Source organism: Diabrotica undecimpunctata, chromosome 4 (assembly GCF_040954645.1).
Source record: "Diabrotica undecimpunctata isolate CICGRU chromosome 4, icDiaUnde3, whole genome shotgun sequence".
Classification (NCBI taxonomy): Eukaryota; Metazoa; Arthropoda; class Insecta; order Coleoptera; family Chrysomelidae; genus Diabrotica; species Diabrotica undecimpunctata.
In genome coordinates this window covers 46818342-46836835 of record NC_092806.1, presented here as the reverse complement: position 1 = coordinate 46836835, position 18494 = coordinate 46818342, and the positions used below count along the sequence as shown (strand labels likewise).

The 18494-nt window shown below is 32.9% G+C and overlaps 1 protein-coding gene and 1 long non-coding RNA gene across 5 annotated transcripts in view; one reads left to right on the top strand and one right to left on the bottom strand.

The window, feature by feature from the left end:
• The window catches only part of spn-F (C2H2-type zinc binding domain-containing protein spindle-F), a 34527-nt gene extending 19626 nt beyond the window's left edge, over nucleotides 1-14901 (bottom strand). For 3 of the 4 annotated variants that reach the window (XM_072529431.1, XM_072529434.1, XM_072529433.1), the window contains exons 1-3: nucleotides 14401-14901; nucleotides 10448-10803; nucleotides 2943-3190 (exon numbers count right to left, since the gene is read on the bottom strand). In XM_072529431.1, the coding sequence (XP_072385532.1) occupies nucleotides 2943-3190; nucleotides 10448-10803; nucleotides 14401-14768 (972 nt within the window). In that variant the 5' untranslated portion in view covers nucleotides 14769-14901. Of the gene's footprint in view, nucleotides 1-2917; nucleotides 3191-10447; nucleotides 10804-14400 lie in introns of all 4 variants that reach the window. The other variant, XM_072529435.1, reaches the window with a different exon arrangement.
• Nucleotides 14902-17497: 2596 nt separating this feature from the next.
• The window catches only part of LOC140439487 (uncharacterized), a 254156-nt gene continuing 253159 nt past the window's right edge, over nucleotides 17498-18494 (top strand). The window contains exon 1 of the long non-coding RNA XR_011950637.1: nucleotides 17498-17743. This is a non-coding gene — a long non-coding RNA (uncharacterized lncRNA). The remainder of the gene's footprint in view (nucleotides 17744-18494) is intronic.

Below are 18494 nucleotides of genomic sequence, written 5' to 3'. Positions count from 1 at the left end.
ATGAGAGTGATCCCACTAAAATAACTATCTAAACAGGCCGGTCGGAAGAAGAAGAAGGGGGCGACCTAAACTCAGATATCTGGACGATGTACAGGAAGATCTGAGGGAGATTGGAGTGAGGGGCTGGAGAAGACAGACACTCGATAGGGAAGGATGGAAGAATGTTTTGAAGCAGGCCAAGGCTCACGAAGGGCTGTAGCGCCAACTGATGATGATGTTTATCAATAATCTCAACAATGATAATAAGATAATATTTTCGTAAAATATTAGATTCTGCGTTTTTTATAGTAAGTTGTTTATTTATTAGAAGAAGACACTCTCGTTTTGTACTCTGCATGCAAGATATTTTCCAAGAATCGTATGATACCACCACATTTCAAACGCCCACAATTTCTTACTTATAGAACCAGTTCGAGTAAATGCATAAATAAACATATTTGATATCCATGCACGTATGTCACTCTCCAGTCAGTTCAGATTCTAAAACTAAAATATCGGATTTACCAATTGTTCCAATGGAAAAAATATATCTAGCTACCGTCGATGTTTTTGTAAATGCCATACATGCCGTACTGTTCTCGGTGATCATTTTCTGCACACCACGTAATTTATGTATAATTTTTTACGCTGGTGCTGTCTACAAAATTCTATCATTTGTACAGCAAAATCTGTTTAATAATTTGGCCATTTATAATTCCTTTTTCATTTTTGTAGAGCCAGTTTAAAAATAGTTTTTCTTTCTTTATATTAATTTCTGTTTCAATATTTTTGCTTCTAAACATGCGTCTCCTTCAATAAAACTTGTGTATCATATTTTTTATTTTAGGTATATGAATTCCATCAACATATACTTACTTATATCAAGTTTGTGTGTCAGCGAAATGCTCGATAAAAGCATTTTGTTTTTCTTTATTTAATTCCCCCCTCTCACTCAATTGATGGAGCAATAATTTGCTTGGAATTAATCACATTATCGGCATATATTAACGTATACAACATCAGAGGCAGATAAATCGGTGGTCCAAATCGCAACATCTAAATTAATTCTTCTTCTTCTTCTTCCTACTTTATAAATAGGCTTAATGCTTGTTTTACTTCGGTTTTTAGCCTCAATTGACTCTGTCTGACCACCTTTTCCTCGGTCGTCACAATGATTGTCTTCCATTTGGCGATTTGTCTCTTGCTATTCGTACTATTCTATTTTCTGTCATTCTTTCGATGTGTTGATTCCATTCCACTTTTCTTCTTTTGGTCCACGCGTTTATTTCCTCTATACCACATCTCGCTCGTATTTCCTCACTTCTTACTCTGTCTCTTAGAGTTTGGTTTGTTATTTGTCGTAAGACTTTCATTTCTGTTGTTTCCAGTAGTCTTTGTGTTTTCGCCGTATCTGCTCTTGTTTTCGCTGTGTACGTCATTATCGGTCTTATTGTTAATTTATATATCCTGGTTTTAGTTTCCGTTGTGAGGTATTTGTTTCTCCAGATTGTGTTGTTGAGACATCCTGCTGCTGTTTGCCATGTTCACTTGTTTTTGTACTTCTTCTTCCACTTTTCCGTAGCTTGACAGTTATATTCCCAAGTATTCAGTTTCCATCACTTGTTCTATTATTAGCTAAATTAATTAAAATATGAAAAGACCGAACAATAACAAGTAAGCCTAAGATCAGGTTGTCAATGCCCTAATTTTACCCATTGCTACATACGCGGCCAAATTATTTCGGCCACATAACCAGAAGAACGGTGACCATGGAACTATTGGTAGTTGGTTAGAAAAAAAGATTGTAGACCGAGGACCAAGAGGAAGATCTCCAACACGATGGGCAGACCAAATGAAGACTTTGGTTGGAAAATCCTTACATGAAGCCATCCATCCGGCATAGGATCGCAAGCTAAAAATATTTTGAGTGTCACGTCCTGACAAGGGCTCAAGGAATGATGAGTGTAGAATGTAAAATAAACCAATCCCACTCCCACTCCCACACAGAATATAGTCACAATGACATGTTTCAGCTGCTAGAGAATGGCAATTTTGAACTAACAATATTTGTGTACTAACTAACATCTGACAGATACTTCAAAGTACGAGTGGTTCAGGGTCGTATTTTAAATATCTGCCAATGGTGCATTTAAAAACAACTCAATTTATTAAATTATGATACATATTGGAAAGATCTTTAATATCAGTCCTATTATTGATAGATTTTTGATGTTTTTTATGTGAATCATCTCCAATATGCATATTTTGTTGTAGTTTTGTTCTTTTTCCAAAATCTGTACATTTTAAAAATCAAAAGAATGGCAAATTAATAGATTCTTTGTACAAATGTCGGAAATGTTGGCAAAATATGACATCAACGTAAGACATAAATCTTCAAAAAAATCAGGAAAATATTTTTCAAAACTTAAACCCAAGATCCCACAAGACCCAAAGTCAGCACCACTTTTTCATTCCATGTTAAACTATCAACATGTGCAGACATAAAATAAAATTGTGTATTACGCAATGTTTAAATAATTAAAATGCTTATTGAAAATGGCAAATAGCAGAAACGTTTAAGCAATAATTAAGTGTTTCATTTATAACAGACCGACAAACCCAGAAATTAAATATATAGGAAACTAAATAACGGAAAACTATGAAACTGGGTCCTCTTACAGGTCAAGTTGACTATGTTCTTTGGAATTTAAAATCAGTGTTATATTTTATGTTATATTATTGAACCCCAATTTTCATCAAGTAACCACCAACTTTTTAAACACTCATGGATCTGCCTAAATTGTATATAGACTTCATTCAATTAATAATTAAGGCCTTAAAAACAATACCAGATCTGTTAGTGTAAACATATTTTATGGACCTCTTTACCCCTGCTTCCCCTTAAGGCACACGACAGCCAACGAAAACACATGCCTACTTTAAATTAATTCAAAAGAACTAACGTCAAGATGAAAATGGCTATTGACATGGTCTTCAAAAATTTCAAATTTCACTTCATCCTCAAATTGTTTCCTACAAACAGGGCAAATTTTTTCGATTTTATTTGGTTGCCTCGGTGTCGGTGAGCGCTCTTCTTTAACGGAAGTTTGAGTCTGAGTATCAACACCGAATCTAGGGATGTCGTCGGTAGACGTTGCCTGTTCAATATTAGTGTTTTTCCTTTTATCACAGTTCTTACAGGAAAACTTTTCTAAAATATAAAACAAGAAATTAGCTTGTAAATAGTCAAATATGTTATAACCTAAAGATGTTCAAAATAGTTTAACCAATTTAAACATTATGTGCGTTAAAAGGGCTGTCCCAGTAGCTTCCTACGAGCGAACGGTCGAAATGAATACTGCTAGGGCGCTGGTACCTGTCTGTCGTAAGAGGCCACTAATGGGATGAAATAATAGGTATTGAGCCGTCGTTCGAGTTTTGACATCGCAGCAACGAACGCAGGGCGCCATCTGCCCTTCATTCCATACGTAAGTACGTGGTCGTTGTTTGAGACGTCAGTAGCGGCGCTACTATAAGCGAGATGAGTCCATAAGTCGCAGTGGTCAACGGGTTGAGGTCTTATTGACGAGCTCTACATTCCACCTAACCTCTGTAGGAGGTTCTGCAAGTTTAGTACGACCAGCCTCTAGCTGGACGTGCGGTTGTGGGACGTAACTGCAGTAGACTTAGAGAGCCCCACCCCCATCTGGAGACGCACTCGCAGGGGCATTGGTTCTGCCAGAATAGTCTAGACCTCTTTCCGGATGTCTGGCCATACCCTTGCGCTATCCAAAACGGGGCTTATTGGGTCGTCAGCGCTCGAAGGTCAACGAACTTCAGCCCCGGGGAGGGAATCTTCGTTATCCATTTGTGTTAACACGGATTCCTTGATGGGTATGGGGTCTGTCTAAGTATCCGTCTCATAAAAACTTGAATTAAACTTTTGAGCTCTGGGGGGAGAGGAGGGGGATAACCAGCCCCCTGGTGCGGTCGTAACTAAGACTCTTTTAATGATGCAAATATGTGTGTTAAAACTAGAGCTAGTCTTCTGTTATATGAAATCGAAGAAAAAAAAAGTATTTACTTTTCCTGCTTGATAAATTTATTTTATGACTAATGGTCACTTTTTGTAAACTAAATTGGAACATTTTCTTTAAGGTATACAGTAAGCACCAAAACAAATATACCGAAATAATGTTTAATAATAAAAAGTAAAGTTTTTCACTTTTCAGACAAAATATATATTCTGAAATACCTAATTCTTATGTGTTTTACATGTATTTTCATTATGTAACACATCATATAATGAATATTCCATAATTATGACCTACGAAACACATAAATTCTTCGTATTGGGTAATTATTGTTTCAATGTTGAACATGCCCGAACCATCTTAATCTATGCTCTCTCATTTTGACATCAATTGGTGCCACCTCTAGACTTTCCCTAACATGCTGATTCTTAATTTTAAACATTCTCATTTCCGCCACATGCATTCATTGTTCCTCTATATTTTTAATTTTAACTACACAACATTAAGTTCCGTACATCGTAGCTGGTCTTATGGTAGTTTTATAGAATTATCTCTTCAGTTTCAATGAAATCTTTCTGGCACCAAACACACCACTCGCTTCCTTTCAATTCATCTATGCTACCCTAATTCTACTGCAGACATCTCTATCTATTTCCCCATTAGTCTGTAATACAGATCCTAGCTACTTAAAACTATCACTTTTCACAATCATTTCATCATCTACAGTTACCATTTTATTTGTAGCAACTCCTGTTCCAGCTTGTGACATATCTTAATATGGCCCTAACATACACACATGTCCAAAAGTTTTGAATATGTACAAATAATATATCTACGCCTATGGTGGTTTTAAAATTGTTATTAATATTCATTCTAAAGCGTTTTTAAATGAAAATGATAAAAAATTTGAATCGTTATTGTATGATTTTGATCACATTCTGATACACATACGCTGATTAGCGTATTTACACATTTTTTTAGTTTTTGTTTAAATTTGAATTGAGCCGTTTAAAAATGCCTAGAAACGTGATATCTTATTTTGATATACCTAGAGTAATTTCTTTGTTTTAACAGGGCTTTAGTCAAAGTTATAACGCGAATATTCTTGGTGCTACTCAGAGTGCTGTATCGAAAATAAAAAAAAAAATTCCAAGATACAAATGACGTTAAGGATCGTCCCAGAAGTGGTAGAAGTCGATGTACAATAGCAGCACAAGACCGGCAAATACCACTGTAGCTCGTAGAAATCGTCTGGAATTTACAAGTGGTATATCCAGAGAAATTTCTAGGCTTCAAGGACTGAATATTTCATGGCAAACAATAACACGCAGATTAAATGCAGTAAATTTATATCGTAGAAGACCGCTACGTGTTCCTAAACTAACCTACCAACACAAAATAGTAAGGTTGCAATGGGCTAGAGAAATGGTGCATCATGGTCCTAACTGGAATAACGTGATGTTCTCTGATGAGTCAAAAATTGGCTTGGTATCTGATTCGCGAACAACACTGGTTTGGAGGGCCCCATGACGACAAACCCGACTAGAAGCAGCCCAACCGCGTGTCCCATTTGAAGGTGGCAGTATTATGGTTTGGGGTGGTATTATGTGTGGTACACGGACGCCACTGCTGGTTCTATAGAGAAGAGTCACTGGTGCTATGTACATCGAGGAAATTTTAAATCCTATCGTACTTCTATTGCGAGGGGCAGTAGGTGATGAATTTGTGTTTATGCATGACAACGCACCTCCTCATCGAACAGCAGCAGTACAAAATTTTCTGGAAGAAGAAGAAATATCTACATTACAGTGGCCCTTGAATTCCCCCGGCATGAACGTTATTGAACATGCTTGGGACATTCTCAAAACACGCATCAAGAAGCGAAGCAATCCCCCTATTACACTTCGAGAACTAAAAGATGCTGTCCGTGAAGAATAGGAGAGAATTCCGCAAGCCCAGCTCGACCAGTTAATCGGCAGCATGCCAAATCGCCTACAGGCATGCATACAGGCCAATTGAGGACTTACTAATTATTAGTTTTATTAAAAATTATTTTTTTCTATACTAATTTACTTTTAAATGTAAGTTGTACATTGTAAGTTTTTCACTTCAAGAGAATAAATAATTTTTTTGCATATCGTTTATCTGGTTTTGAGATTTATTTAGTATTGTTGAGAATTGAAACAAAATGATGTTTAATTATTGAAAACAGTTTATATATAAAAATCAATAAAAAGATGAAATATTTCAATATTCCAAACTTTTGGACATATGTGTATTTGTTATTTAATAATACAGAGTACGGCTCTGTTTTCAGTACAAAACAAACAACTTGAACCGATACTTTTCTTCACACCTGTATAAATTAGTCTTTTTTTTATTTACACAATACTCGTTTGTCATACTTCTGAGAGGATATTTCTTCTTTGACAGATTTCATTTTAAGACCACGAGCAATAACACTGTTAGTTACGTACCAAGGAGCGTTTACGATAATCCTAAGTACGTTGGACTGGAATCTTTGTAGGATTTCGATATTTGAGTGGTATGCAGTCCCCCACAATTGAATTCTATAGCTCCATATCGGTTATAGGACTACTTTGTAAATTAACAATTTGTTGGTGATTGTTAATTGTTATTTATGACCTAACATCCAGTAAGTTTATTAAGTTTTAAGTCCAGTTGCTTTCTCTTATGTGTTCTCCAAAGTCCAGATGGATTTCAAGATATTTTGTACCTTATCTTTGTTGCAAGAATTGATTATTCAATGCCACAGTTGGACAGGTACCTCTTCGTAGGTTGTAGGTGACATGGATATATTTAATTTCATTTGCTTTAATTCGCCAGGTTTTTAGACAAGAGGCAATAACATCCAAGTAAGTCTGCAAGATTTGAGAAGCAATGAGATCTTTGTAAGATGCCATAACAGCATCATCTGCATATGTTGCAATGGTTATATTTTTACTAGTAGGAAGATCAGTTGTGTAGATGATATAGAGGATCGGACCAAGTACACTCCTCTGAGGCACGCCAGAACTTATTGGGTGTAGAGTTGTGGTTTTGTCTTTATACCTTATTTGAAAATGTCTATTTTAAAGGTAGGATTTGGGGATAAGAAAAATGTTGTTCGGTAAGCTCTTTCTGATTTTGTATAATAGTCCAGTGTGCCAAACTTTGTCGAAGACATGGACGACGACGTCTAAAAATGTAGCATAGCAGTATTATTGATCTTCAAACAATCTATATAATTTTTTTTATTGCTCAGTGAACTTATTCGATTGGGACATGTTTTCCTCTAAATCCAAATTTATGGTTAGGAATTAATTGATTTGATTTCAGAATTGGCATTATTCATACTATTGCTATGTTAACTTTGTCATAGCAGTGAGTAGGCCAATAGGTCTGTAGGATGTTGTTTGCTCAGCAGGTTTTCCTGGCTTAGGGATTAGTATAATTTGGGCTACCTTCCACAAAAGCTGAAAGTATCCCGTCCTTAAAACATTGTATATTTGTGTCAAATACCTCAGTCCCTTGTACAAAAGTTCTTTCAGAATTTTGAAGTCGTAAATTAAGTCGTATCCTTCAGATTTTACTGCATTAATATGAACTGATTTTCTAATTGTATCAATTATATTTTCTTTTTGGGTTCCAGAAGAACATACAATTAAACTGCTGACTCAATAATTAAAATCTCGGCGCATATTAATTGGATCATACTGAAATCAGGATCACGAATAACTCAGAATGATTAGTTTTCTTTAAGATTGTTAATATTTATACCGCTTACTGTTGGTTTTGTGATTAATTTTATTCTTTCTAGTTTCAGATCTAGAACAATTTTTGCGCTAATTAGATTATGGTCACTGCCTGTTTGAAATTTATTTATTACACTAACATATTTTATTGCAGAAATTTGTTGGTTCTTGGTGGTCATTATTAGTGGTTCTATTTGGTGCTACCAAGTCCATTTTCTGTTCGATTTCTTCTTAAAGAATGTATTTGCAATATGCATGTTTTGGAAGTGTGCAAATTGAACCAGTCTCTCTCCCCTTTCATTTCTCTCACTGATCCCATACTTTCCCACGACTTGTTGCTTGCCGTTTCTCTTTCCCACTTTGACATTAAAGTTATGTTACTTTAGAGTTCCTCTATTTTTCCTCCCCCCTCTCTCTCACTATCTCTCTATATATAATATATATATATATATATATATATATATATATATATATATATATATATATATATATATATATATATATATATATATATACTCAGGTGCAAAAAAATTGATCCATTCCTTATTTCTTATTTATTTGAAGTTGTATAATTTTAGAGACATTAAATTACGTATGTAAATTTAGATGTACCCTCGTATACGAGAAATAAAATAATATTTTTAATATTGCTTTTTATATTTCTTAAAACAAATTGGTATTTCAGGTTTTTGTCAAAAAGGGTCTGAAGCAAGTAGATATTTATTGAATGTGGTTTTTAATTCAACAACCATACTATTATAGTGTAGTGATTTTATTTTCAAAACGTGTTATATTTTTATTTAATTATCCTTCCTAAATGTCTCTAACTCCGACAGATTCTACAAGGGCGGTGACTTTAGTTCAAGATGGTCGTAGCCAATATTATGCAGCTGAAATGTTGGGTGTTAGTCGATCTTCGGTTCAAAGAGCAGTTCGGCGTTTTAGCGACACAGGTAACTTCACAAGAAGACCAGGATCAGGTCGTAGAAGGGTAACATCCGAAAGAGATGATCGATTTCTGGTCTCATCATGTTTGAGAAATCGGCATCTAACTTCAGTTGAACTGGCAAATCGTCTGAGCGAAGTGAGAAATGTGGATGTAAGCAGCTCGCCTCGCATGAGCTCGCCTCGCTTTTGCAACAGAACATGAAAACTGGAGTGATGCAGATTGGAGCAATGTATTGTTCTCAGATGAGTCCAGATTTTATCTAAGGTCACCAGACGGCCGAGAAAGGGTTTGGAGAAGACACGGAGAGCGATATTTTCAATGTAATATTGCGGAAAGAATAAGTTATCGGGGGGGCTTCGTTATGGTTTGGGCTGGTATCAGTTCAGAAGCCCATCTCTTTTAGTTATTGTAGATAGAGGTTCTATGACTGCTGCAAGATACAAGTATTTTAGATCAGCATGTGGTACCTTTTGCTCCTTTCATTGGACCTAATTTTATTTTTATGGACGACAACGCGCGTCCTCACCGTGCTAAAATCGTCAACCAATATATAGAGGAGGTGGGAATTGTCCGTATGAACTGGCCAGCTTGCAGTCCCGATATCAATCCCATAGAACATCTATGGGATATGATGGGAAGACGTCTTCAAGCACGAGTACCCCGTCCAAACAACTTGGCTGAACTTACAGCGGCTCTTCAAGAAAGAAATATGGGACCAATTTGATATCCAGAGGTTAATTCCCTCAATGCCTAGACGTGTACAGGCTGTTATAAGGGCCCGAGGGGGAAACACTAGATATTGATTTATTATCAATGTTTTTCTTAATTTCAGAAAGTTTTGAATATTCTTGTATTTTTGAGTTTTGGCGTATGTCTCTATAAATAAATGATTTTTTTGGATAATCTGTAAAAATTATTTTAATCTAACATACTTTTACATATATACCTGATTTAAAACTAATATCTTCAAACGTTTTCTGTTTTCAGCAAATAATACCCATGGATCGATTTTTTTGCACCTGAGTATATATATATATATATATATATATGTAAATTAATGGGAAAATCTCAGTAGTCGGCTGTATACCATCTTTTAAAAACTTATACAGAAGTAAAACACTTCACATTTGTATTTAGGTATAAAACATATGGAACATATGGAAATACGTGCTTGGCGGAGGAAGGCGATGGATAGGGACGACTGGAGAAAAATTCTTGGGGAGGCTAGGACCCACACAGGGTTTTAAAGCCAAAATGATGATGATGATGACATATACCATATACCAAGTAATTAAAACTTTTTAAAAAGTGTCGTCAAAATTTATACAGGAGCATAACGTGACGTTTTCGATCTAGATCAGATCATCCTCAGTGCCTTCTTTTGTAATTGAAGCTAACACTAAAATTGTAGCTGTGAGATCAATATAGGTTTTACATTGTTACAAATTTAAATTCTAATGTGATTCTAGGTCGATGACATTAAAATTTTATCCAATGTATAATATATTATATATAAAATAAAAGATTATACACAAAACTTCAAAAATAAAAAACATAATAGATATCTCTATTGAGGATTATTTATAATCTATTTTAGATTAGAATGTCGTATCTAGAGATGCAATCTTCCCCAATATCTTACAATTTAAACAAATGACACATAACCCTTTAAATACTTTAAATTATTAAAACATGTATTTTAGATAAATAAATATTATATATTTACTTACGTTTTGATAATATTTCCATTTGTTTGACGCTTTTCTGTAAAGCATCTTTCTGCATTAAAACTTCTTCTTTAAGCTGTTTTAATGAATCTAATACTAAGTTCATTTCATCACAAATACCCTCATCCATATTTTCTTCAAAATTAAAACCAAAATCATCTGTAATAATCTCATTTTCTGTGCATTGCATATTATTGATGTCTATACACATTTTTTCAAGTTCAATTTTTTGTTTGGAAAAACTGTCTGTTAGTTTTAAAGAAATGTTTTCAAGTTCCATGCTAATATTTTCGTCGATTTCCAAAGTTTTCTGTGGAGAGTGCTTTACTAATGGTGTGCTTTGTGTGAAGGTTTTGGATCTAAACATTTAGATAAATAAACATATTATTTATTAACAGTTAAAAATGTAATTAAATTAGCAAAATACAAGATTATTTTAATTAACAGATATATTGACAACTGAATAATTTTGAAAAAGGAAGTGTACAGGTTTTCTTATAGAAGCAGTTTTGTGTGATACCACCATTTTAAGGTAAAAATGAAAGAAAAGAACTAAATAATAGCAACAAATTTGAAGATCATTAGATCTTATTTTTCTCCATTAAAGATTTTACATGTTGCGTCTTTATAAGTCATTGTAGGCCAAATTGTTTTCTTCATGCTTGTTCATGGTCGCTGAATTTGTGAGGTGAACAGGACCAAGTAGAAGCTAAGGATGGCCATAATAGAGAGATGAGCGATATTGAGATCTGGAGTTGGTTACCGGATCTCACTGCTATACTTCAGTGGCTGTTGAGGAAGTGTTAACCAATGTGAAGGCTTGCCTTAAATTGCACTGCGAAGCTAAGGGGTTGGTAAGTGACTACTATGCGGACTCTGGGTATAAGGCGCCTTCTAGGTTTCATTAGCTTTGTCTCTGAATGTAGGACTCAGCCGGGAGTGACCGTTCATTTTCTATCACTAGATAAAAACCGACAAAGAACAATTAACTACACAAGGGAGAGGAACAGCATAGTCTCACCTACAAAACCAGGAAATTATGGAACTGGATTTTGTTCCAGGCAAAAAGAAAATACTGAGAAGTAGTTTCTGTAATCATAAAAACAATAATGCAGCTCAACAAGGACCTAAATAGGTAAAGGGGAGGTAAAGTTTAAGTGGCGCAGGTTTTAAGTATTTGTTGCAACAAGGCCTGGACCAGAATAAGTCTCGATAACAGGCCCTGAAGCCCATTTAGAGGCCACAAAAACTAGAAATGGTTGAACCCATAAGGCATAGGATCAAAAAGGGCTCGTTTTAAAGAAAACATCCCAGAGGCGCAGCATAGGAAGAAAGAAATTAGAACGACGGCATTAGAACGAATACCATAACGGTAGAAGAAGCCTTTCGTTGTTTTTCACATGCTTGGGATTTTGTATATCTGCTTGCATGTATTGAAAATATGTCATACGTGGCAGAAAGGACCTGCATATTTAATTAATTCTATTTATTTAGTTTCTCCCATCAATTCCAACAGTCTTTCTATTTTTCATAGTTCTATTAGACAAATAATATAATCAATAGTGCCTTGGGCCAAGTTTAAGAACCCCTCCGCGAGACCTTGTCATGCTCAATCGTGGCTGTTAATTCTTCACGGTGAGCATGACCAAGTGAAAACTAAGGACTTAGATTGGGGTGAAATTGTTAAAGAAATATTCAAATTATACCATTTTAAATGAGATAAATCTATTTATCTAAATCTATATATTTAATTTAAAGAATAAACAAAAATCAAAACCACAAAAATTTATTTATCTAACCTACATAACTGATGGTAAATTATCAGTAATATCAAAATCACAATAAATTATTAATTCTATAAGTAAGCTATTTACTATTTTTCCTAGCAATCTTTTTTGTAATATTATCAATTTAATCAATTAATGATGTTAACCAGAACATTAAAATCAATAAAACTAAATAAAAATCATAAATGTGTGATTTTAGCAATTTTCAATAGAACAAACATGTTTGAGAGAAATTATTCTTAACTGTGTCGTGTTGAGCTTCTAGCGCTATTGCAAATTATCAAACGTCTTTTTATAGGAATACAATCTAGTAAATTAAATAAGTATTGTAGACTATAGAATTTAAAGATTAACATGAACAAGTCAAAGATTATGGAGTCTGCACAAGGGAGTGGAAATATTAAAGTGGAAGTGGAAAATAAATGAAAAAATGGTGAAAGCCATTAATAATTATTGCTATTTGGGAGTGAAAATAACACTGCAGCGATCTTTTAGTGACCACTTGAATGACAAATGACAAGTAGCCAGAGCAGCTATAAACATGGTTGGCGACATGTTTCAGCTAAGACAAACCTTCCACTATCATCTAAGTTGCATGTTGAATATTCTGAGTTAGTGTCCAAACTACATATTAAATTTGGAAACTAACATAAAACATGTGTATCTGTAGGCTTTCTGCCAAAATTTCTTCTTCAGGAAACAATAAGAGCTAACTGTGGTTGAAGAAGTGAATTGGAAAAACTTGGGGGAGAAAGCAAAGTGAAATTTAACACAGAGTGGGAAGATAGGCATTTTTGGGTGGATAAGCTGGAACAGGTGATAGGAGCCATTTGTGCTGGGACAATCATTATATAGATTTAATTGGGCTCAGCGTTGATACGGGTTATATGAATGATGAAGTGTATTTTAATGATATGAGGTGGATATTTAAGATTAGATGTGGTGTATCTCAATGATAGACCTGGTAGAGCTGATGATAGCAAAATGTGTGCTTTGTGTAATGACAGGGTGGTGGAAGATATTCCGCACTTCATGGGGCGATACTTGGTATTACGTGAATAGAGATTAAAGTGGTTCGGAAAAAGTAGATTGATTGATAGATAAATATAACCTTATGTTCGAATATAACCATTAGCCCCATGACATGCTAATATGTAACATTTAATCTATTTTTTTAAGATGTAATTTATATTTATCAAATAATGAGTGACCTTTTCCTCTTTATTAAATCGATTAATACTTAATACTCTTATCATTAAGTGTTCTTGTGTCTGAAGTGGTGGATACAATGAAGTTGTGTTGCAAATAATATTAGAAACATAGGCATTATAAATGTAATTGTTGCTACATAGATAAGAATAAATAATGCAACAATTGCTGTGTGTTTATTAAAATATTTGATAATTTTCCTCTAAAAACTCCACAAATTTGAACAAATACATTACAAATACAAACAATTTTAATGAAAATTTTGATCTTCATTTGAATTTCAACATATTTTATTCTTTACTAAAAATCATTATTTTTTTATTTTTCCTATATTTGAGCCAATGCTTTGAATTTTTATATTTGATTATAGATTTCAGCTCATGTGGAACATTTTACCTAGAATAATTTGTTTGTGATATGTAAGATACACTTTCCATTTGTAAAAAGTTTTTGGGACACACTGTACAACTATCTTATAATGCATAGAAATAATTCCAATGTTCAAATTATATGCTGTACATTATATTGTACTGATCGTTTCTAGAACAATACATCCTTTATTTACAAATGTGTTATTGTCAGTATAAGTAGAAACGAGTCTATTATGACTAACTATGATTGGATGGCAGACAGCAGGTTGGTTGTATTAAGAAAATTAAAAAATCTGTAATTAACAGTTGTCACCTATAAGTGCGTGTATTCAAGAAATATTAAAACATATCAAGTATCAAAAATTATAATGACAAACGGCTATTTATAGTGAAAAAAATATTCATAATTGTCAAAAGCTAGGGGACATATTATCGAATCAATATGTATTATATAGTAGAAAGAGTTAAATATATTCATTCCTTAGTGTTTAGCTGGATGTTGTTTACATATGCATATTATGCAATGAATGATAAGATATTCTATTCATAATAGGGGAACCCCATAAATTTAATCTATATATGACCTTACCTTAATAATGTTGGAGGACTGGTATGTTGATTAAGAGTTTCATTTATTTTATGAAATTGTTCGTTTAAATTTTTATTGACATTTATTAACTTTCCTAATTTATTCCACAGCTCTTGATTTTCCGTTGTCACCATTTTTACACGTTCATTTAATTGGTCCTTTTGTTCTGTTACTTCAGTTAAATGCACTCTAAGTTTATCTAATTCTGATATTGAGATTTCGGTGTCCTCTTTTCTGATAGATTTGGTTCGAAGTATTACATTTTCTTCCTCTAGATGTTGTAGTCTTTGTTGTAAACTTTTGCATCTGTCTCTTAGTGTATGAACTGCTATTTGAATTGCATATTGAGCACCAACTGATTCGTCCATTACTTCTTATATATTATGTTATCGAGACACAAATGTTTTATCCATAAAACTTTATACAAATTAGAACTCGTTATTATTTATTTTGTTGATGTCATTACTTTTATTTTGATTTCACATATTGTAACTGTCAACGTCAATCTGTCAGCCTCTCATATTTTTATCAGCTGTCACCAAGCTGTCACTATGTATGTGTTTGTTGTTTCAATTCTCATTAGATGATAGATTTAGTTATAGCATTTTTCATATAAAATGCTTGCACGTCACAATTTATATAAAGTGACGTCACTTATATTTAAAATTTCCAGAACATTAACCTTAGAGTTCAAATTTTCCTAACACAGCTAATAATACGAAATCCTTACGGAACTGCTCAACCTTTCATAGGCGTCAACATGGTGTAATAATCAGAAAAATGTAATCGTCATTATATTGGAAATTTTAGAATTATATTGATTAAATAAACATAAAAATTTGTTGTTATTAATAATATAAATTTTATACTCTGTTAGTCTAATATTAACTCTGTAATTCTAATATTCCACAAAATAATAATTTTAATTAAATAGATTCGACAATAAATTGTACGCAACTGATACGGGAATACTTCAAATTTTATTGACAGTTCAGTGTGTGGCAAAAGTGTATAAAGTTTTGCCGCTTTTTTAGAGTAAGAATGTTTTGATTTCTTACACAATTTGATCATGATATAATATATATTAATAAATTGTATTTATAAATACATATTAAATTTAGATTAATAGCTTTAAAAAGTAATTATTGTTGTGTATTGTGATTGTGCTATGCCAAAACAAATAAAATAGTTTGTAGAAAGCTGATTAGCTTTCATATAAAGATTATTTTGAACAAGAAATACTGGCTGGACGTTTTTACTATTAAAGCAGTAAAAGAGGTAAGTTTAAAATTTAGAATATATACTTTTGTATTAAAATGTTTTCTTATGTATTTTAGTGTATTGTAGTAGTCTTAAAACTAAAGTAAGAGTAAGTACTAAAGTAAAACTAAACACTACATGATTTTATCATATGAGATTTGTTATGATTCCTCGTTTCTATGATATTTTAAAAAATCGTGTTTACACTGCATGATAAGTTATGACTTATGATATGAGTGACAATGAGTGAGGTTTTATTGATTTTTCTTTTTGTTTATGGTCATAGAGATATTAGACACAGTATAGGTATCAACTATTCGATTTTGAAACCATTATAATGGAAAATAAATCTTTGATTGCATTGGCTTCCCGACTTTTAATAATAATACGCCGCCAACAACTGTGTACAGCGTACAGCAGTAAGAAGAAAAAGATCAGACGCCTTTGGGCTCGCAGGTGGCTTTTACGAAGAAATCGTGGACAAGGTATATCAAATTTAGTGTTGATATTATACCAAATTAAAAATAATTAATAAAGAAACTAAACTAAAATTATGACTAAGAAGGCTATAAAACACTAAACTAAGAATAAAATAAGCTAAATAAATAATAAAAAGAAAAATACGACACAATAGCACACATTAGATAATAGGTTCAATATCAATGCAACAAACAATAAATAAATAAATAAATAAAGAATGTTGTCTCTCGGTAAGGGAATGTTGCTGAATTGACATAAGAATAAGGCGCGATATTTAAATATGTTGGTGTTACCCGTATAATACACACTTTACACTACATGATTTATCATATGATTTGTCATATGATTTGGTCATAAGTGAAATTTACATGTTTACACTGTGTGATTTGTCATATGATTTTATCATAAGCACTGTCATGCGGCTCGTCATAGCTTGTCACAGGAGAATAGGACGGTGCCTATTCCGCATGATAAAATCATATGATTTTCGGTAATAATACGGGTAACACCAACATATTTAAATATCGCGCCTTATTCTTATGTCAATTCAGTAACATTCCCTGAGCCAGAGACAACATTCTTTATTTATTTATTTATTTTTTGTTTGTTGCATCGATATTGAACCTATTATCTAATGTGTGCTATTGTGTCGTATTTTTCTTTTATTATTTATTTAGTTTATTTTATTCTTAGTTTAGTGTTTTATAGTCTTCTTAGTCATAATTTTAGTTCAGTTTCTTTATTAATTATTTTTGATTTGGTATAATATCAACACTAAATTTGATATACCCTGTCCACGATTTCTTTGGAAGAGCCACCTGCAATCCCAAAGGCGTCTGATCTTTTTCTTCTTACTGCTGTACGCTGTACGTAGTTGTTGCCGGCGTATTATTATTAAAAGTCGAGAAGCCAATGCAATCAAAGATTTATTTTCCATTATAATGGTTTCAAAATTTAGTTGATACCTATAAGTACTGTGTCTAATATCTCTATGACCATAAACAAAAAAAAATAAATAAAACCTCACTCATTGTCACTCATATTATAAGTCATAACTTATCATGCAATGTAAACACGATTTTTTAAAACATCGTAGAAACGAGGAATCATAACAAATCTCATATGATATTGTCATATGATAAAATCATGTAGTGTACAGTCTACTTTAATACCGAAAATCATATGATTTTATCATGCGGAATAGGTACCGTCCTATTCTCCTGTGACAAGCTATGACGAGCCGCATGATAGTGCTTATGACAAAATCATATGACAAATCACACAGTGTAAACATGTAAATTTCACTTCATGACCAAATCATATGACAAATCACATGATAAATCATCATCGAGTTAGAATCTATGGAGAGGGCATCACGTGATTAAAAACGGCCTCACTTCGGCCATATTGTTTTGCCACTTTTGACAGATCGTATATGTTTATTTACGTTGGTTGTTTTTCGAATATTTTTAGTTTTATAATACTTTTATAGAAACTGTAATAATATATTGTGATAGTGCATAATAGTGGTTTCTTGTTCTCAACGTAGTTGCAGTGGCAGAAGCAATGTTAATAAAAAATCTTCAGGAATAACGTTCTACAGGTTAGAATACAAATATGTAAACAAAGTAATGGCCCGTACTTCTTTATGTATAATATATCGTGTTTTTAGTGTTTACCGCGGGATAAATAAATCATAGTTTATTAAAAATGTATTGCACTTTTTTAGATTATGGTTAAATCTTCTGAATAATTAGTCATATTTTTATAGTAGTTTTAATATTATTGAGGCCGGCCATGATCCCACCGCCATATTGATATCACAGTTAGCCACGCCTACCTACGCCGTTTTTAGTACATACGTTAATATGCTCATAGCTTCTCTATAGATTCTAACTCGATGTAAATCATGTAGTGTAAAGTGTGGGGTGAGTTTACCGAAAGTACAAGCTGATTATAGCCGCAAATGTCAAACATGGAACAAAAAATTTCGGTATAGCAGTGTTGGCATTTTTTTATAATGTAGATGATGTATGCTTCAAATATAGAAATATAAAGCTTTAGAAAAGTACATTTCGTTTATATTATGTTATGAATTCTGCAATTTTTGATTTATATAAAACAACAATGAGTAAATATTTGTTTCTTTGCAGATTAATTGCAGTTAATTATTAGAAATTTTTTTAGCAATTACCCTTTGATAGATTAGGGGATAGATTTGGCAATCGTCAAACTAGCAGTTGCCAGATTACAACAGATTTTTACAATTAATCTCAAAAGAGACAAATATTTACTCGTTATTGCTTCATATAAATTAAAAATTGCAGAATTAATAAAATAGTATAATCAAAATG